The sequence below is a fragment of the Podarcis muralis genome, chromosome 4, assembly GCF_964188315.1.
Source record: "Podarcis muralis chromosome 4, rPodMur119.hap1.1, whole genome shotgun sequence".
Lineage (NCBI taxonomy): Eukaryota > Metazoa > Chordata > Lepidosauria > Squamata > Lacertidae > Podarcis > Podarcis muralis.
In genome coordinates, this window is record NC_135658.1 from 28155149 (window position 1) to 28174404 (window position 19256).

The 19256-nt window shown below is 44.9% G+C and overlaps 1 protein-coding gene across 3 annotated transcripts in view; it reads left to right on the forward strand.

The window, feature by feature from the left end:
• The window catches only part of USPL1 (ubiquitin specific peptidase like 1), a 20678-nt gene extending 5099 nt beyond the window's left edge, over positions 1 to 15579 (forward strand). Inside the window, exons 2-9 of one of the 3 annotated variants that reach the window (XM_028726424.2) lie at positions 1069 to 1228; positions 1697 to 1825; positions 2585 to 3212; positions 4737 to 4850; positions 6524 to 6653; positions 11464 to 11589; positions 11991 to 12151; positions 13546 to 15579. In XM_028726424.2, the coding sequence (XP_028582257.2) occupies positions 1142 to 1228; positions 1697 to 1825; positions 2585 to 3212; positions 4737 to 4850; positions 6524 to 6653; positions 11464 to 11589; positions 11991 to 12151; positions 13546 to 15407 (3237 nt within the window). In that variant the 5' untranslated portion in view covers positions 1069 to 1141 and the 3' untranslated portion in view covers positions 15408 to 15579. Of the gene's footprint in view, positions 1 to 891; positions 1229 to 1344; positions 1826 to 2584; positions 3213 to 4736; positions 4851 to 6523; positions 6654 to 11463; positions 11590 to 11990; positions 12152 to 13545 lie in introns of those variants that run through there. The other 2 variants (XM_077927112.1, XM_077927110.1) reach the window with 2 other exon arrangements.
• Positions 15580 to 19256: the final 3677 nt, after the last annotated feature.

A 19256-nucleotide genomic window follows, 5' to 3' on the forward strand; every position in this document is an offset into this window, starting at 1 on the left:
TATTATTATTTCTCTTCTCTGCTGTTGATGCTATGATAGCGTATCTGCCCTCCCATGAAAATATTGAATGGCAAAGTACAAGAGAAACAAAAAAGACTATTGAACTGAATTGTACCTAGTGAGTTTCTGTTTACACTAGCTTCTTAAAGATCCAGTTTATATATGACCCAGATAACAGGAAAGTTCCTTACCTGTGTAAGCATTTCAGGTATTTCACGGTCATATTTAGATCCACATCACAGCAACCCATATATGTTTAATGTGAGCTAACATGGTAATGGCATGCATATGCCCATGCTGTTGACTGTCGGAATGCTATTGGCACATACACATGATCTGGTGCATGTTTATTTTAACATGAGAGAAATGAAATGCATAATCAAATGAGTTTTCTGCCCACCCCAAAATGGCCGAGGTCAGACATAAATTGGGCACAGCTGAGATCTGGCTTGCACCTAATGCTGGCTGATCACTAACTAGAGAATGGGAGAAGAGAAGGAGGGGATGCACACATGATCATGTCTGCAGGAGCTCCCAGTCTATCTATAGTTATTTGATTGGGCATCATTGTACCTGCATCATCCGTGGCACATACACCATAGGCAAGACCTTCTGCCTAACTTTGGTGGCACTATATCAGGCAGTGTTGTCTATTTGCTTGGGCTGAAATGTGAACCTCAGTTTTCATAGCACACCCAGTGTAGAGCACCTAGGATGACATGATGCAGTTTTTGTCATCTTTCCTAGATTGTGCCACAAGTCGCTTAATTGCTTTGCAGGTGGAACAGCAACAATATTTTCAAGAGCTGTTGGAGCTATTAATTCATCTGTTAATATTACAAATACAGTATGAACTTTGAGTTGAGTTAGTTGCTTTACATGCTTGTAGGAGTTTGGTGTGGGTTCTCTCTCACACACATACATTTCTTTATATGGTTTTCTTGATTTAAGGAAATGCATCTACTTCTATGCCACACACAAAAATCTTTCTTTAATGTGCTTTCTAAAAATTGCTCTTGCGGGGAAAAAAGCTTATTTAACTTTTCTTGTTCACTTCTTATTTTTCAGAGTATATGGGGAAAAAATCCTTAGGACTGTTGAAAAATTGCAAGTGACATGATAATTTGGCCAGTGCCTCAGAATGATGGATTGCCAGAAGATTGGAAATGGTTTGCAAGTGACTGGTATAGGGGCATCTGCACTCCACATGGTGGGGTATTTGGGAAAAGTCAGTTCAGTTCTCTTTCACATTGTGCAAAGTTCTCTTTTTTCATTCCTCCTCAAGTTTGAGAGAGTTTTTCATTTCTATTGGCCTAATTTATATGACCTTCCAAAAAAAAAATTGTAAAATTTATTTTTCCACGGAAATCTTACTGAAATGGCGAAAGATTTACTTTCAAATGTTGTTACCTATTCCCCAAAAGTTTATGAACACATTTGATCTATTGCTGGTTATATTTTCGCAGTCAGACTGATGGTAAAGGCTATTTTGTTCAGTGCATATAGCCCGAACAGTCAATATAAAAGCCAAGTTATGTATAGTATCGTTTGCTCTCATCTGTATTTGATTTGTTATGTTTCACTGCTGTCAGATTTAACTCTGAAACACATAAATGCTATGAAAGTCATTTTACCATGTTTTAATATTTGGCCTCTCAAGAATAACACATTTGTTGTTTGTTTTACATCACTTCAGGACTCCAATTCTGCAGAAGTAACTCCCGATGGAAGTTGCCCAGCTTGCAAAAAGAAGGGTCTCATACGAGGTCTAAGAATATATCACCTCAGTTTTGAAGAATCTGTTTTCTTGTGTGAAAATCCACAGGTGCATCACTCTTTCTTGTTGAGTTGGGATTGGTCCAGTTTTCCTATAATCCATGATTCTTAATCTGAACACATACTAATTTCCTAAGTAGTTGCCGTAACGTTTTATAACTGGGTATCCCTGGGTATCCCTTTGGCATATAAAATAATGGTTTCATTAAACCGCAAGTACATTATGTTTGAATAGATAGACAGATTATGGCTTGTGCTTAGGGATGAACAGTGAGAGAAAAATGGTGTTGTGGGAGGAGGAAAGGCTAAATCCATAGGAGAATCTAAGAGGTGCCCAGGAGGTGATCTAAGGGTACATAGCCTAAGCGCTGATTAATCCAAGCCTAATTCATCAAAACTAGAAATTTCATTCCTTTTTGTAAAAGTCGGGGAAAAAAGAGAGCAGCAGCAATAGGCACATCAAATGTCCAGAAAAACATTTCAGAAATATCATTTCAAAAAAATAGTGAGAGAAAAACCAAATATTACTCTGCAGATACTCTCTTTCAAGCCAATTTTTATGTTTCTAAAAATGTTTCTGATTTTGATGAACCAATTTATAGTACCGTTGACTGTGAAGGATTATGGAATTCTAAAGAGAACTTACTATCTCAGAGAAGTGCTATTTAAAACACATTTGGATTTTATTCATTTTTCATTAGGCGTTGCATACCTGTTGTTTCTGTATACAGCCATCTGTTGCATCCCTGAGGCCCACGTTGCGTGTTACTAATTTACTCAGATATCTTTGTGTTCCCCTCTTTTTCAGTGCATCTACCCTCTGGGATTTGAACCACTAAGCAGCATTATAATTCCTACTGATAAAAAGGATTCTCCATCTCAGGGCACTTGTAGGAAAAGAAAGTCATCTGACACAAGCCTGGTAACCTCTGCTGTTCCCCAACACTTAAAACTGACGAGGACTGATAACTTGATAGAAAATGAGAAGGCATTCAAACCTGATCTTGCTCCCAAGTGCAATGGAGATAATCTGTTTGGGACTCGGTCAGGGCAGCCTGACTTTCCACAAGCCAGTCAGCTGAACTTTAATAGTGCAACAGAATCTGTGGAGCAGCAAATGGGCATGAAAATGGCAGCTCAAGGAAGTTCACCGGAAATTTTCAGTGTTCAGGCACAGCTTTTGTCAGATCCTGAAATTGGTTCATCATTGTCTCAAGTTCTGCATCAAGACAAACCATCTCAGCCAGAGCCATTGTGGCTTCAGTGGAGGAATGTGTACGCTCTCTGCTGGTTAGATTGCATTCTGTCAGCCCTAGTGCATTTAGAAACACTAAAAATGATTCTGAGTGGATCAGTCCTGGAAAACGTATCTGTAATCCAGAGCCTATTTGCAAAATATAACGAAGCAACTGCACTTGTGAATACTTGCCAACGAGGTAAGCCAAACACAAGTGTCTTTTTTCCTTTTGCTGTCAAAATAATTTTTTAAGAAGAGAAATCAGTGGGGTGTATAGAGCTCTGAGCCTTGGAGAATGCAGCTGTTTCTTTTATAGTCTGCATAACGGTTTAAAATCCATGCAGACCTTGCAGCCTCCTTTTTTCCTTACTTTCTCAAATAAGTTTGTGATTCTAGTATGTGCACCAGCCTTCAGTTTTGGAAAATGAACCAGCTTTAAGTAAAAAAATCAGTCTTTTAGAAGCAGTGGTGTAGTTTTTCTTCTTTATATTTCTACTTTCATAAACTAATCTCGCACAAAAAAGCCCCCCACATTTGCTCAGATAACTCAAAAGAGTGATAGCCACTACTGCCTTTCACATAATAACTTCCCAGTAACATAAGAGATGGGGGTGTGATTTTTTAAAAAATAATAATCAAAAAACAACTTCCCCTTCCCCTTTAGCCTCCCACAGCTCCTTCCATGCTGTTTTGGAGGGTCCCCCAGCCCCCTGTAACAGATTTGGGGAGGGGAGACAAGGGACTGCAACAGGAAGGAGGGATCCACAACAATTACCTCCTCTCTTACATGAGTGAACACCTCTTATTAGATCAAAACCTGTTCCACCAATAGAACAACAGCATGGGCTGTTGCTCATTCTTCTTTTCCCTCATCCATGAATGGCATCAGAATCTGCCCAGTGTGATTAGAGATACATCATATGATGCAATGCTTGCTTTGTGAAGGCTAAAATATTCCTATCATGCTGTTTATTGACATCAGATACTTGTTTGGAGTTTGTGCAATGCATTTTTGAATGTTGCTTTTTGGTTATGCTTTCCACATCAGCTTTTCTGTTAAGGAACATCTGAATTGTTTCCTTCAAAACCTTCAGTGCACTGCAGATGATTCCAGAGCATGTTCCAGCTCACATGCTTGGTTCAGATAAAGTGCCAGGTAGACTCTCAGAGCCTCACTGTAGCTCTGCTGGGAGCGACAGTATACCCTATAACACACTCATCTCCTCTAGCTTTATGTTCCAGGGAAAGATCAGTAGTGATGGCAAGCTGTCTTCCATTGACTCTTGTCTGACATTTCTCTTTGATGGGTGCCTGATAAGCTTCTGAAGACACCATGGTTCTCCAGGAAGCAATTTGAAAGCCGCTTCATGAGAGGCAAGGCAGAGGTTTGGCTTTGGCAGATGTCCTAGTTGATTTAAGTGGTTCACACCACTTGCCATTAGCTTTGTATAGTTCTTCATAGAGATGGTTGCATTCATCTGATTTCGCAGCACTGGAGATATTTGTGAGCATCTGAAGTCTGGTTACTTGTATAGCCATAACAGCTACAAAACAAATAGGATAATTACATCTATTTGATAGTGTTACCAGCTCAAGGACAATGTTAAAGTGGTATATATACATACATTAATAAGTGGAATAATAATCAGTTATTGTTGGTACAGAATAAAAAAATGGCAGTTCCTGGAGACAAAATGTTGATGGATCATTCTGTTTTGTGCAGGTGAATGTGTTTCGGAAGTTCCTTTGGATGTTCTTTCAAGAGCTGAATCACACTTGAATGAAATCAGAAATACAATTTTTGTCCAGCTTCAGCCACAGCTTAAATGTAAATTAGGTAAGTAATTGCTAAAGGGTTTTTCATTATTGTCGTTGTTATTATTTTACATATAACAGTGCTAAGTTTCCAAATGTGACAGTAAACTAGTGCCAAACCTACTTTCTTTTTTCCCTGTATTGTAAAGTTCCTTTATCTTTAGCTTCTTTGTGGGTCCAGAGAGAGTCATTCCTCAAGAGTTCTGTGCAAATATATTACAATGCTAGTACTTCCTTTCTGTCCATCAGCTGCAAACTACTTTTCGTTGTCATTAGCTTCAGATAGGATTCCGGTTTCAATGATCTGATGCCTTTGTGTGTTCTAGCTGTTTTCTGGGCCATTGATTCCTCAGTTAGGCATAAGGAGAATACTATTGAATCAGATCAAAGGTCCATCTACTCCAGCATTTGGCTTCCCACAGTGGTCAACCAGATACCTTGGGCAAGTTCTGAAACTGAGTGTGAAGGCCGTGCCTTTTTCAACTGATATTTAAGGGTATACTGCCTCTGAACATGCAGATTCCATTTAAGACATGGGAAGCTGCCTTATACAGAATCAAGCCATTGGTTCACCTCAGTGTTGTTTTCACTGACTGGTAGCAGCTCTCCGGGATTTCAAGAGTTTGGATTTGATATCCCACTTTATCACTACCCAAAGGAGTCTCAAAGCAGCTAACATTCTCCTTTCCCTTCCTCCCCCACAACAAACACTCTGTGAGGTGAGTGGGGCTGAGAGACTTCAGAGAAGTGTGACCAGCCCAAGGTCACCCAGCAGCTGCATGTGGAGGAGCGGGGAAGCGAACCCAGTTCACCAGATTACAAGACTACCGCTCTTAACCACTACACCACGCTGGCTCTCAGTGCCACACAGGCAGGGTTCTCTCCCATCCTCACCTGGAGATGCCAGAGATTGAACCTGGGACATTCTGCATGCAAAGCAGATGCTCTGCCACTGAGTTATGGCCCTAATTTAACATAGGGTTCCTTGTTAAGATACCTTCACCAGATTTTCTAGCCTCTTCCTGCTAAGTAGTAAGTGCTCAGAGTTTCTCATCATGTATAGCCCAATCCTGTGTCAGAAGAAAACTGCACTCTCTGTGCACACTCACCTGGGAGTCCCATTGAACTCAGTGGAACTTGCTTTTGAGTAAAGATGCATAAGCTGCTGCTGACAGTTACTAAAAAAAGTTGTCATAAATTAGGTCTTAGGTTTTGTTTAATACAGGAAGCAAAATGTATAATTATTAGATATTTCAGTGACTTAAAAAGTATATAATTCAATGCAAAATTCAGGTATCTTTAGACCTTCATACTTTCGTTGTTTGAACTGAAAGCAAAACACGCTTTATGAGCCTGTGCACCAGCGTTTGTAAGAATTGGCCCTTGTAAGTGCTTTCTGAAATATGTGAAACACCTTTGAAGAGTCACTAGATTTTGGCCATGTTCAGCAAGGTATTTTACATTATGTAAAAAGGACCTGGATAGCTCAGTTGGTTAGAGTATGGTGTTTATAATGCGAAGGTTGCAGGTTCGATCCCCATATGGGACAGCTGCATATTCCTGCACTGCAGGGGGTTGGACTAGATGATCCTCATGGTCTCTTTCCAACTCTGTGATTCTATGAAACATAGTAAAATGTTTTTACTGTCCTGCAGGGCGCTTTCATGTATCTCAACCCATTTCTTTTCTTCAAAGGTAACAAGGAGAGCCCAGTGTTTGCATTCCCTCTACTTTTAAAGAAGGATCCTCAAACAGAAAAACTGTTTCTCCACTCTTATTCATGGAAGTTTGAATGCTCACAGTGTGGCTACCAAGTCAATGACAGGTTAGTTTCTGCTGAAGTTCTTTCTCGTCTTCCCTATTACAAGCACATGTTAATCTTCAAATCAGCGTGGATGTCTTTATATTTTTCTCTGCAAACAGAACATGTGCAGGATTGATGGTGTGTTATGAGCATGCCATACGTCTTCTTTCACAGCGTAGCATAAAATGTTGTGTTTGCTGTCAGAAAAGACAAGCTATCTCTGCAGTACTTGATAATTCCTGAGTTTTTCTTGCTGTTGGTCAGAACTGATCCTGCCAGTTAAAGGGTGCATTCAAGAGCTGAACACTGCAATATATGACAGTAGCCCAAACGTCATGTTTAGCCTCAACATAAATGAGGTTCCCAGATACATCCCATTCTACTTCCATTCTACTTGATTCTATTCCCTGATAAAGACACCAAGTCCAGGAGCATAATATCTCACCCCATATTGACAGACATTCCCTCCAATGGCTATTTGCTAGCCTAAACCAGTGTTTCCCAACCGGTGTTCCGCGGCACACTAGTGTGCCGCGAGACGTTGCCTGGTGTGCCGTGGGAGGGAGGCGGGCGAGTCGGGCGGCGAGAGGCGGGGCGGCGGCGGCGAGGAGAGGCCGCCCAGCGCGGGGCTCTCGCCATCTGCCTGCCTGGCTGCCTGCGTGGCGCTGACGTCACGGGGCTGTAACGTGCCCCACATAGGCACACGCGGGGCGGCGAGCGAGCTCCCTCCCACATCCCATCGCCGGCTCTGCACCAGGCGGTAGAGCTCGGCGAAGTCGCCGCGCTGGAAGGCCAGCAGCGCGCGCGCCTTGGCCAGGCTCTCACCCGCCTGCGCCTCCAGGCACGGCGCCTCGGCGTCGGGCGGCAGCGAGCCCAGGAAGCGGCCCAGCCGGCCGGGGTCACCCGCCTGCAGCAGCGCCTCGCACCCGCACGAGACCTGCTCCGCCGAGCAGGGGTTAAAGCGGCTCGCTAAGGAAGATATTAATAGAATTCTGCATTTGGGGGGAGACCCTAACAGTCATCTACCATTACCTTCTATGCTGTTACTATTTTTTTATTTTTTTTTACATAAGTAAAAAGTGACCTTTCCCCATCTGGCATGGTGGTGTGCCTCGAGATTTTTTTCATGAAACAAGTGTGCCTTTGCCCAAAAAAGGTTGGGAAACACTGTGATAGCTGCGCTCCCCTGCTAGAACCTCCAAACAAGCTCAAGGTCCTTCTGCTCTTTCCAGGGTTCATTTTGTATAACATAAATCCCTGCATATTTTATATAAACTAAACCATTCAGTATTGCATTATTACAGTGGTACCTCAGGTTATGTACTTAATTCGTTCCAGAGGTCTGTTCTTAACCTGAAACTGTTCTTAACCTGAAGCACCACTTTAGCTAATGGGGCCTCCTGCTGCCGCCGCACCACCGGAGCCTGATTTCTGTTCTTATCCTGAAGCAAAGTTCTTAACCTGAAGCACTATTTCTGTGTTAGCGGAGTGTGTAACCTGAAGCGTATGTAACCTGAAGCGTATGTAACCCGAGGTACCACTGTACATCCATCAAAACTTATTTACACTGTTGAATTTATCTTAATGCTGCCCACGTTTTCAATTGCACACAATTCCCCTCCATATATTCAATAAACGTTTTCCAATCTTCTCTAAACGTAGGTTCTTCTTGTTCTCTTATTCTGTATGTTAAGTCCACAAGCTGTGGATATTCCATCAGTTTAAGTTGCCATTCTTCTTTGTTTGGGACCTCACTCGTTTTCCATTTTGGGGCTTACAAAACACGGGCCGCAGTGCTGGCATACATAAATAACCTTTTTTGACACCTGGGAATTTCAGTCTGAATTATCCCCAACAAAAAGGACTCTGGGCTTTTGTTTTTTGTTTTGGAAAAGTGCTTTTAAACATTTTTTTCAATTCATTATAAATCATTTCCCAATACTCTTTTACCCTTTACAAGTTCACAACATATGAAAGAACCTTCCCTCAACCTCATTGCATCTCCAGCACTTATCTGATTCAGTCTTATACATCTTAGCAAGCCTACTTGGAGTTAGGTACCATCTGTAAACCATTTTCAAGTACCGTATTTTTCGCTCTATAGGACGCACTTTTCCCCCTCCAAAAATTAAGGGGAAATGTGTGTGCGTCCTGTGGAGTGAATGCAGGCTCCTTGGCTTCAGCGATAGCAACGTGAAGCCTCCAAAGCGCAGAGGGAGCCCTCCTTTCACTCCTTTTGTGTTGTTTTCACTGAAGCCTGGAGAGCGAGAGGGGTCGGTGCGCACCGATCCCTCTCACTCTCCAGGCTTCAGGGATAGCTGCCTCAAGCCTTCGGAGTGCAGCGTGAGTTCCCACTGCGCTCCACAGGCTTCAGGTTCCTTTCGCTGAAGCCAGGAGAGTCTTGCTTTTCTGGCTTCAGCGAAAGGAACCCGAAGCCTCTGGAGCGCAGCAGGATCTCGCGCTGTGCTCCAAAGGCTTCAGGGATAGCTGCTGCGCTCCGGAGGCTTTGGGTTCCTTTTGCTGAAGCCGGGAGAGCAAGACTCTCCCGGCTTCAGCAGAGAGGGAGAGCTGTGCAGCGCCCCTTCAGCCAAGCGGGAGGAGAAATGGAAGGGGCTCCGTTTCTCCTGCCGCTTCGCTGAAGGGGCACTGAGCAGAGCGGGGGAGATTTTTTTTCCTTGTTCTCCCCCTCTAAAACAAGGTGCGTCCTATGGTCGGGTGCATCCTATAGAGTGAAAAATACGGTAGTTCTCCTTCAAGAAATAACATATAGAGTTCCCTAGATCAGTGTTTCCCAACCGGTGTTCCGCGGCACACTAGTGTGCCGCGAGACGTTGCCTGGTGTGCCGTGGGAGGGAGGCGGGCGAGTCGGGCGGCGAGAGGCGGGGCGGCGGCGGCGAGGAGAGGCCGCCCAGCGTGGGGCTCTCGCCGTCTGCCTGCCTGGCTGCCTGCGTGGCGCTGACGTCACGGGGCTGTAACGTGCCCCACATAGGCACACGTGGGGCGGCGAGCTCCCTCCCACATCCCATCGCCGGCTCTGCACCAGGCGGTAGAGCTCGGCGAAGTCGCCGCGCTGGAAGGCCAGCAGCGCGCACGCCTTGGCCAGGCTCTCGCCCGCCTGCGCCTCCAGGCACGGCGCCTCGGCGTCGGGCGGCAGCGAGCCCAGGAAGCGGCCCAGCCGGCCGGGGTCACCCGCCTGCAGCAGCGCCTCGCACCCGCACGAGACCTGCTCCGCCGAGAAGCGCGGCGAGCGCGGAGGATCGGGCGCGGCGGAGGCCAGCCCCGCGCTTGGAGAGGACGCAGCAGCCGTCCCCAACCCGATCCTCCTCCTCCTGCTCCGCCACCGTCCTCTGGCTCTCGGCCGGGAGGAGCCTGCGGCGACGGGGCGGGCGCCGAAGTTGGCAGAAGTTGGCGCGCCTCCTCGGCAGCGCCTTCGTCCTCCTCCTCCTCCTGCCTCTGCTCTCCTCCGGTGGCGGGGGCGCGCCGCCCTCCCCGGCCGGGGGGCTCGGCGGGGCCCGCGGGGAAGGAGGCCATGTTCGCGGCGCGCGGGATCGCGGCCCCCCTCGCCCGCCTCCGGCCCGCTCCCCTCCCCCTGCGCGCATGCCTTAGCCGTGCGGGTCTCCTCCCCCTGCGCCGCCGTCCCCTTTCCACATCCTAGGAGCCGCGGTCCGCCTACTGCCCCCGGGCCGCGGCGCGGCTCCCAGCCCGGGCTGGCCTCCGCCTCCTGGGACGCGCGCCCACCCCCGCGGCCCCCCAAACTTCGGAGCAACTCTCCAGACGCTTCTCCCCCGCCTCGGTCTCCCTCCTTTCCACTTCTCTTCCCCCCTTCCTTCCCTCTTTCTTTCTCTTTCTCTCCCACCCGCCTTTCCTTCTATTAACTTTCCTTTCCCCTCCCTTCGTCCTTCCTACTTTTACTCCTGGGCTCCTCCCCCCTTTGCGCAGCCACAAATCAATCTCTCTCTCTTTTTTCCCCTCTCTCTCTTCTTTGCTCAGACGCAAAAAAGCGCCGCTTTTTGGAAATCCGGACTGCTGTCCACGCTGAAACGATACTTTAAAAAAGGAAGAACCCACTGGCTCTTATTTCTGTTTAAAGCAGTAGATCCCTAACTCTTTTGGCCCACTGCCCCCTTGGTTCCACATCCCCCAGTGTCCCCTATGCTTACTCTATAGAAAGCATTACAGGGGTTAACGCGGCTCGCTAAGGAAGATATTAATAGAATTCTGCATTTGGGGGGAGACCCTAACAGTCATCTACCATTACCTTCTATGCTGTTACTATTTTTTTATTTTTTTTTACATAAGTAAAAAGTGACCTTTCCCCATCTGGCATGGTGGTGTGCCTCGAGATTTTTTTCATGAAACAAGTGTGCCTTTGCCCAAAAAAGGTTGGGAAACACTGGCCTAAACAACCAGCACATTTTGCTGGCAGTACAGTTCTCCAAGGCCATGTTCACATGCAGGGGAGAATCATGTACACATCCACAGATATCTTTTTTGTTTCTGTTGCAGACATGCCACTGCTTACAGTCAAGCTTACTTTAAACTGGAAAATTCATTGTTTATTGAATTTCAGTCACCTGCAAGCAGCGGGTATATATTCCTGTAGCTTTTAAAAACTGTTGCATGGGGTAAACGTTCCCACTCTAGGGCAATCCCTGAAATTTGCCAGTATTTACTTCTTTAACTTGGAACTTAAAATTACATTTAAGCTTTTGGTTGCAGCAGGTTCAGAGCAATTTTGAATGTGGATCATTCATATGAATGACTCTTCTGGATGTCCCAGGTTTAGCTTGGCAATAATTTTCTCACAGCACTGGATCATTTCTTATTTCAGGTGTCAGAAGACATTGACAACATTTACAAATATCATCCCAGAATGGCACCCGCTGAAAGCTGTTCATACTGGTCCCTGTAATAACTGTCACCACAAATCTCAAAGAAGAGAAATGGTTTTAGAAAAGTAAGTGTGAACCATATTAAGCTGCTGATGTGAGTAAAACTACATCGCAGGTGGATAATGAGCTGCTGCTAGTGTTGTATGAAAATGCAGTTCTGGCATAATATTAGTAGCCTTGCTGGGTCCCATCATGTAGCTATGAATTTGCCAGCTAGACATCTGTGCCTACCTCCAAGGTTCTGCTATTTGAAAACCATGGCTTATGGAATCTCATTCTATAAGCTCTCAAATAGTCTTATTTGGGTGGTTTTATAAAAAGCTTTTGAGACACTTATGAAACTTTCATAAATGGAGTTTCCTAAGCAGCTAGTTGCTAATTCTGCTGTGTGTGGATGATGTATCCAGTATTAATAATGCTGTAAGATACATAGTTCTAAAGCTACAAATTGTTGTTTCTTTGATAGTGTTTCCTCGGTACTTATGATGCACTTTGTGGAAGGCTTGCCACGTAATGATCTGGAGACCTACTCATTTCGGTTTCAAGGAGATTCCTACCAAGTAACAGCTGTTGTTCAGTATCAGGAGGAGGCAAGACACTTCATAACATGGATCTCGGATTCAGATGGTAAGTACAGCGCACTCCCATCACCTGTCCTTCAATAGGTGTCTGTCTGCACAGGCTGGCGGAAAGAAAGCAGGAAACACATGTAAAAGAAAAAGCTTACTGTGCAAAATGTACCAGCCCTCTCAGGTCCTTCATCAGGAAAGTTCAGTCTTGTTTTGTTATGCTTTCTCCCTTTTCCTTTTAGCTCCCCTGCAATTTGCCTGGGACGTTCTCTTTTTGCTGTAAGTCCTGGTTGGTAGCCTCAGATGATTCTGGGAAGAAAAGCAAGAGATTAGGAACCCATAACTCAGGCATAGGCAAACTCATCCCTCCAGATGTTTTGGGACTACAACTCCCATCATCCCTAGCTAATAGGGCCAGTGGTCAGCTGTGATGCGAGTTGTAGCCCCAAAAACATCTAGAGGGCTGAGTTTGCCTATGCCTGCCATTAGTAGTATGTGTGCTGTTCTGTTGTAAGTTTTTCTAACCCAGTATACATAAGCTATCACTGTTTCATAATAAGTAGTTCCAGCACAGTCATGTCCATTATCCCCTTGCCAATCCTGTCCCAAAAGGCACCTGGGAGCCTCCCACAGTAATGGGGAGGGTTTTCCCTCAAAACCCTTCTCAGAGAGGACCAACAATTATGTCTTCTACTGTGTGGTGATCCAAGGTGAAGATAAGAGAAAGCTCGAAAACCATTCCTATATCAGTCCTATAGCCAGTCATTCGGATAGCTCAGTTGGTTAGAGGCTGCAGGTTCGATTCCCCGTAAGGGACAACTGCATATTCCTGCATTGCAGGAGGTTGGACTAGATGACTCAGGGTCCCTTCCAACTCTATGATTCTATGAAAATAAGTACAGTGGTACCTCGGGTTAAGTACTTAATTCGTTCCGGAGATCCGTTCTTAACCTGAAGCACCACTTTAGTTAATGGGGCCTCCTGCTGCCCCCACGCCGCCGGAGCACGATTTCTGTTCTCATCCTGAAGCAAAGTTCTTAACCCGAGGTATTATTTCTGGGTTAGCGGAGTCTGTAACCTGAAGCGTATGTAACCCAAGATACCACTGTAGTACTCATATCCATTATTAGGAACACTTTCTGGCAAGGTGAAATAAATGCTCACATCAGACTTGTAAATAACTGTTTTCTTGATCTCCGGTGGTGAGTAAAAATTGCTTCCAGGCAGGGAAGCCATTGTAAAGTGGTAGAGAATTGGAGACCATTTGTGACTTACATAGGTATGTGTGGGCGGGCAGGCTAGTTGCTGTTTATTTTTGTGGATATATTTCAAAGCTGGTTTATCCAGTAAAGTGCTGAAAGACTTTGAAATGCATAGAACAGTGATTTCCAGAGAACTGTGATGAGGGATTATGCATCCTAAAATTCTGAACTGTTCATTTCTCATTTTCAGAAACTTGGCTTGAGTGTGATGACTTAAAGGGTTCGTACTCTAGAAGACACAAGATCTTTGGCGTTCCCCCTTCAGAGATTCACATCGTCATCTGGGAAAGAAAATCGCCACGATTGACAAATGGTCAGGATTCGCAGCTAGAAAGTGAAGTAGCTACGAATGTTCCTTTGCTAAAAGCACAGCCAGATTCTCCATTTAAATATGCTGATTGCAAGTCTACTGGCAACGCACCTTTAATTTATCACACCGACGATAACTTGAATGCACACACAAATGAGACACAAAACTTGATTGCGAATAACAACAGTAATTTGCTTTGTGGCTTGGAAAACCTGGCCAATGATGATGTTGTAACTTTGACTCTTGTACGAGTTCCACTTGACTCTGAAGGTAAACCACTGGACGAAAGCCCTGCAGTGGAAAATAACATGACAGTCAGAATGGACACATCGCAGCTGCATGATCCAGGTGGAGTTAAAGTTTCTCCAACTACTTCTGAAAGAGATGTTGCTGGGAAGGAGTGCAAGTTACTTGAAAATGGCAGTACTCCCTTGCATCAAGGGCAGCCAAACAATGCAAGTAACATGCTTATAACGCCGGTCGTTTCTCTGAGCAATAGCCATTATTCACCAGAAATGTTACCAGTTCAAGGGGCAGAACCTGAAGTTCCGATCAAAGATAGCAGCAGTTTGGACACAGCAAATCAAGAAAACAAAAGCAGCAGAACAAAAGCAGGGAATAGTGTACAGATAACACATAGTACTGTAGAACACTGGAGAGAAGCAACAGCAAATTCCCAGGCTAGTTCTGCTTCTTCCCCAAGTAGTTATTCTCACTCGGCCCCTAAAAACGGAACAAAGTCGTTCACAGGCAGTTGGGTAAAGGGTTTACTTGAAAGATCTCATCCTCTCATGCCCAAAAGTTTATTAACCTATAATAACACGGAGATCTGTAAAAAGCCCATTAAAAAAGAAACTCGCTGCACTTCACTTGGTAGACAGGCAAGCCACTTTCATGGTTTTCAAGCAAAACATTCAAAAAACCAAAGGGAGAAGTTAACGGAGAGGGCATTAGATTCTTCTCATAAGGCTCCTCCTCTATCCTCACCCACTCTTTTTGCAAGACCCCCTATAGAAAAGCATCACATTGTTGGAAGCAAAAGTACTGCGGTGGAGAGTGCTGGCTCACTGGTTGCTTTGGGTAACCAGATTGGGCCTAAACCGAGCCACAATAAAACTAAAAGCTTTACATCGGCTGAGAATGTTGAAGAGTCAAGTGTTACAATAGCACACCGACTGCGCCTACAACTTCAACAGCAGCTGAAAGCTAAGAAGGAGAAACTGGCTTCGCTAGATAAGGTGGCGAAGGCTCAGGTGCGAAACAGGCGCTCTCCCAAGAAAAGGATGAAGGATCAGTCACAGCTTCAATCCCAGAAAGAAAGTGACTCCCTGCAGAGCTTGTTAAATGCCCTGCAGGACCAAATTGATGTTGAAGATAGTAAATCTGTGAATTCTCTAAGCACCAGTATGTCCCAGTGTAGCAGTTCAAGTTTTGATGACATTTTATCTGAGCTGCTGTCTCCCACTACATCTGTTGCTTCCTTGGAACTTCCACAAGAAGAAGAATGTGGATATGGTGCACAGGAAATAAACCATGACCATAATTATCATAGTCCAGTAAAGGAGAATGGATATGAGGACCGTACAAACCTGTCACTTAAATCATCCCCCAAGAAACTCGACTTTGAAAGTCCAACAAAACAATTTAGTCTAGAAGAACTGTTGCCTAGTTCAATGCTGAATTCAATAATGGCTGACACTCAAGACTTGCATCACTTTGATGAAACCCTCTTAGCATGGTGAATTGTGTTTTAACAATTTCACATGTTTCTGTTAGATGGCTTTAAAGCAAAGCATAACTTGTGTTCCAAGCTAATTTTGCACATGGTGGTTCTTTGGATTTTTTAAAATGTGAAAGTTTTTTTACTATGAGGTTGGTTTATTATTATTAATAATAAATTAAGACAAATGGGAACAGACAAGACTCTGGATTTTGTGTCTGAAACAGAGGTGATAACAGGTAGATTTTTGACAAACAGTAAAAAGTTACTGAGGTAGAATTACATTCACACAAGAGATGTCAAAGAAAAATGCATAATTGCTGAGCCACAGAAATCTGGTAATAGATCACAAAAAAGTATATATGGCATCATGTTCATAAGTGTGGCAGCACAGTTGCTGACAGATGCTTGTCTCAAAACTCTCATTGGCATAGTCAGCTCTTTAAAAAAGAGCTGTTAGGTTTCTATTTTTTTCCACAATTATGTGTGTTAAATTATTTTGTTTTGTACACTTGAAAGAAAAAAATATGTTCTCAAAAGATACCTAATGAAGCAAGTTTCATCTAAACCAATAATGAAGAGAATGTGACATAAACATACATCTTTTCAGCCTGCTCTTTGTGATTAAATAATAGTCCTTTGTGATTGCTGTGTTTGCGCATAATGCTAAACCGTGGCTTGCTTTAACCCTGATTTGTTGGGGGTAGGGGAACCTGAGTTGTCTCACCGATAAGCAAGTAAGACATGGCTTACTTCTAGAAAGTTGGTTTGTTTTCAGCTGTTCTTGCTTTACGCCTCTGTAGCTTGCCCAAGTTCTAGAGATTGGTTGGCTAAACAAACCATGGTTAAGCAAAGTTGTTCGGTTTGGACAGACCATGGTTAGTCTGATTGTCTGGATTCATATGTTCACAAACACCACATTTTTGCTAAACAGGTCATGCCTTAGTTTAGTTATGTATGAAACCGGGCCACTCCCTCTTGTTCAGATGAGTTGTGAGGTTTAAGATTCATTTAGGAGGCACTTAGGTTTTATTACAGTCAAGTAGTATATAAATTTACGGGACGCGGGTGGCGCTGTGGGTAAAAGCCTCAGCGCCTAGGGCTTGCCGATCGAAAGGTCGGCGGTTCGAATCCCCGTGGCGGGGTGCGCTCCCGTTGCTCGGTCCCAGCGCCTGCCAACCTAGCAGTTCGAAAGCACCCCCAGGTGCAAGTAGATAAATAGGGACCGCTTACTGGCGGGAAGGTAAACGGCGTTTCCGTGTGCTGTGCTGGCTCGCCAGATGCAGCTTTGTCACGCTGGCCACGTGACCCGGAAGTGTCTCCGGACAGCGCTGGCCCCTGGCCTCTTAAGTGAGATGGGCGCACAACCCCAGAGTCTGTCAAGACTGGCCCGTACAGGCAGGGGTACCTTTACCTTTACCTAGTATATAAATTTAGTTAAATAAAAAATACGATTTCTGGGACCATACTGAAGGGATATCAGCAAATCTACTAAAACTTGAATCAAGGCATTTTAAAACACACCCAGAGTTTCAATCAAAATGAAAAGAAAATTGTTTTCAAAAGCGGAGGCAGTCTAAAACTGACTTATATTTCTCATTGTGTTTTTAAGCACCCTTTGAGAAGCAAGAAAGCATGTTGTATTTTTCACATTTACTTCATTGTATTGATTATTCACATTCCAGAAAATGGATCACTATTACTTGGTGAGGGAATCTTGGAGTGCAAGTACATTTATTTGTCGGCCTGTCGCCACCTCTACTTAATGACTTCATGCCACCTAAATGCATCTGCTCCATAACTGATGTACTTCTTGTTAGGTAATGCTAACTTAGAGCTAAACCTAGGAGGCTGCCAAAGGCTGTGTAGAAACTGGATCTTGCTCTGATCTTATATTTGTTAAATTTATATATGACCTTTATATTCCAAGGATCTCAAGGTGGCAGGTGTGGAGGACTCCCTGGTCCTGAATAGGGTAACTGCCCCTGAAGGACCAGGTGCGCAGCCTGGGAGTAATTTTGGACTCACAGCTGTCCACGGAGGCGCAGGTCAGTTCTGTGTCCAGGGTGTCTACCAGCTCCATCTGGTATGCAGACTGTCTCACCAGAGTGGTGAATGCTCTAGATATCTCCCACTTGGACTACTGCAATACGCTCTACATGGGGCTATCTTTGAAGGTGGCCCAGATACTACAACTAATCCAGAATGCGGCAGCTAGACTGGTGACTGGGAGTGGCTGCCAAGACCATATAACACTGGTCCTGAAAGACCTACATTGGCTCCCAGTACGTTTCCAAGCACAATTCAAAGTGTTGGTGCTGACCTTTAAAGGTCTAAACAGCCTCAGCCCAGTATACCTGAAGGAGCGTTTTCACCCCCACCGTCCAGCTCTGAGAGCCTTCTGGTGGTTCCCTCACTGCAAGAAGTGAGGTTACAGGGAACCAGGCAGAGGGCCTTCTCGGTAGTGGCACCTGCTGTGTAGAATGCCCTCTCATCTGATGTCAAGGAAAAACTACTATATGATATTTAGAAGACATCTGAAGGTGGCCCTGTTTAGGGAAGTTTTTAATGTTTGATGTTTAGTTGTGTTTTTAATATTCTATTGGGAGCCGCCCAGAGCGGCTGGGGAAACCCAGCCAGATGGGCGAGGTATAAATAATAAAATTATTATTATTATTACATGGTTCTCCCCATTTCATCCTCACAGCAACCCTGTGAGATAGTTACAGATAGGTAGCCGTGTTGGTCTGCCATAGTCAAAACAAAAAAAAATTCCTTCCAGTAGCACCTTAAAGACCAACTAAGTTAGTTCTTGGTATGAGCTTTCGTGTGCATGAAGTGTGCATGCCCACGAAAGCTCATACCAAGAACTAACTTAGTTGGTCTTTAAGGTGCTACTGGAAGGAACTTTTTTTGTTTTGCCTGTGAGATAGGTTAGGCTAAGAGATGGTGTCTGGGCTAAGCTCACCCAATCAGTTTCATGGCTGAGTTGGGATTCCAACACACTAACCATTAAGCAGAGACTCACAGAGGCTTTTTACAACTTAAAAGGGAGGTGGGAGGAGGCTTGCAAAAGCCTCTGCGAGTCTCTTACATCCACTTTAAGATCGGAGCCAGAGCAGCTGATGCGCAGAGATTAAATCAGGCTGCCTCGCATGCACAAACCTGTTCCCTGCTAGGAACATGGTGGCACAGCTCATGCAAGATTAAAACCTGCCCTCCTGTCCATTGGTTGATGTCACTGGTGTGACATTGTCTGATGGGCCATGGTGTGGGGGGAAACAACCTGTTGGGCCAATATTGTTCTGGATGCCGTAATTTAACACACACACCCCGAGTTAAAATTTCCAACTGTCCTTGATAAACTACAGTGCGCAGAATTCGGGGGGGGGGGGATGCCTCCAATGGTGGAGGGCAGAGCAATAGCCATTGTGGCTAATAGGTATCGCTGGTCCACGTTTCACCTCACCCCAATGTATAATACTGCAGAGTTTTCCCTGGGATGTAGCAGTCGCCACTTTTGATGCTTTTTTTGCAGCTCAGAGGAAAGTTTGCCCAACCAGGCGCTCCCTCCTTGTGGATGGGGGGGGGGGGGCAAGCGGGATTCTCACGAAACTGTGCGAAGGAAACTTCTCTGTGGCTGAAGGCGCTAGATGCAAACTTTCAAGTCAGGGGTCAGCAAACTTTTCCAGCAGGGGGCCGGTTCACTGTCCCTCAGACCTGGGGGGGGGGGGGCGGACTAGATTTTGGAAGGGAAAGAAATGAACAATTTCCTATGCTCCACAAATAAACCAGACATGCATTTTAAATAAAAGCACACATTCTACTCATGTAAAATCACCCTGATTCCCAGACCGTCCGCGGGCCGGAT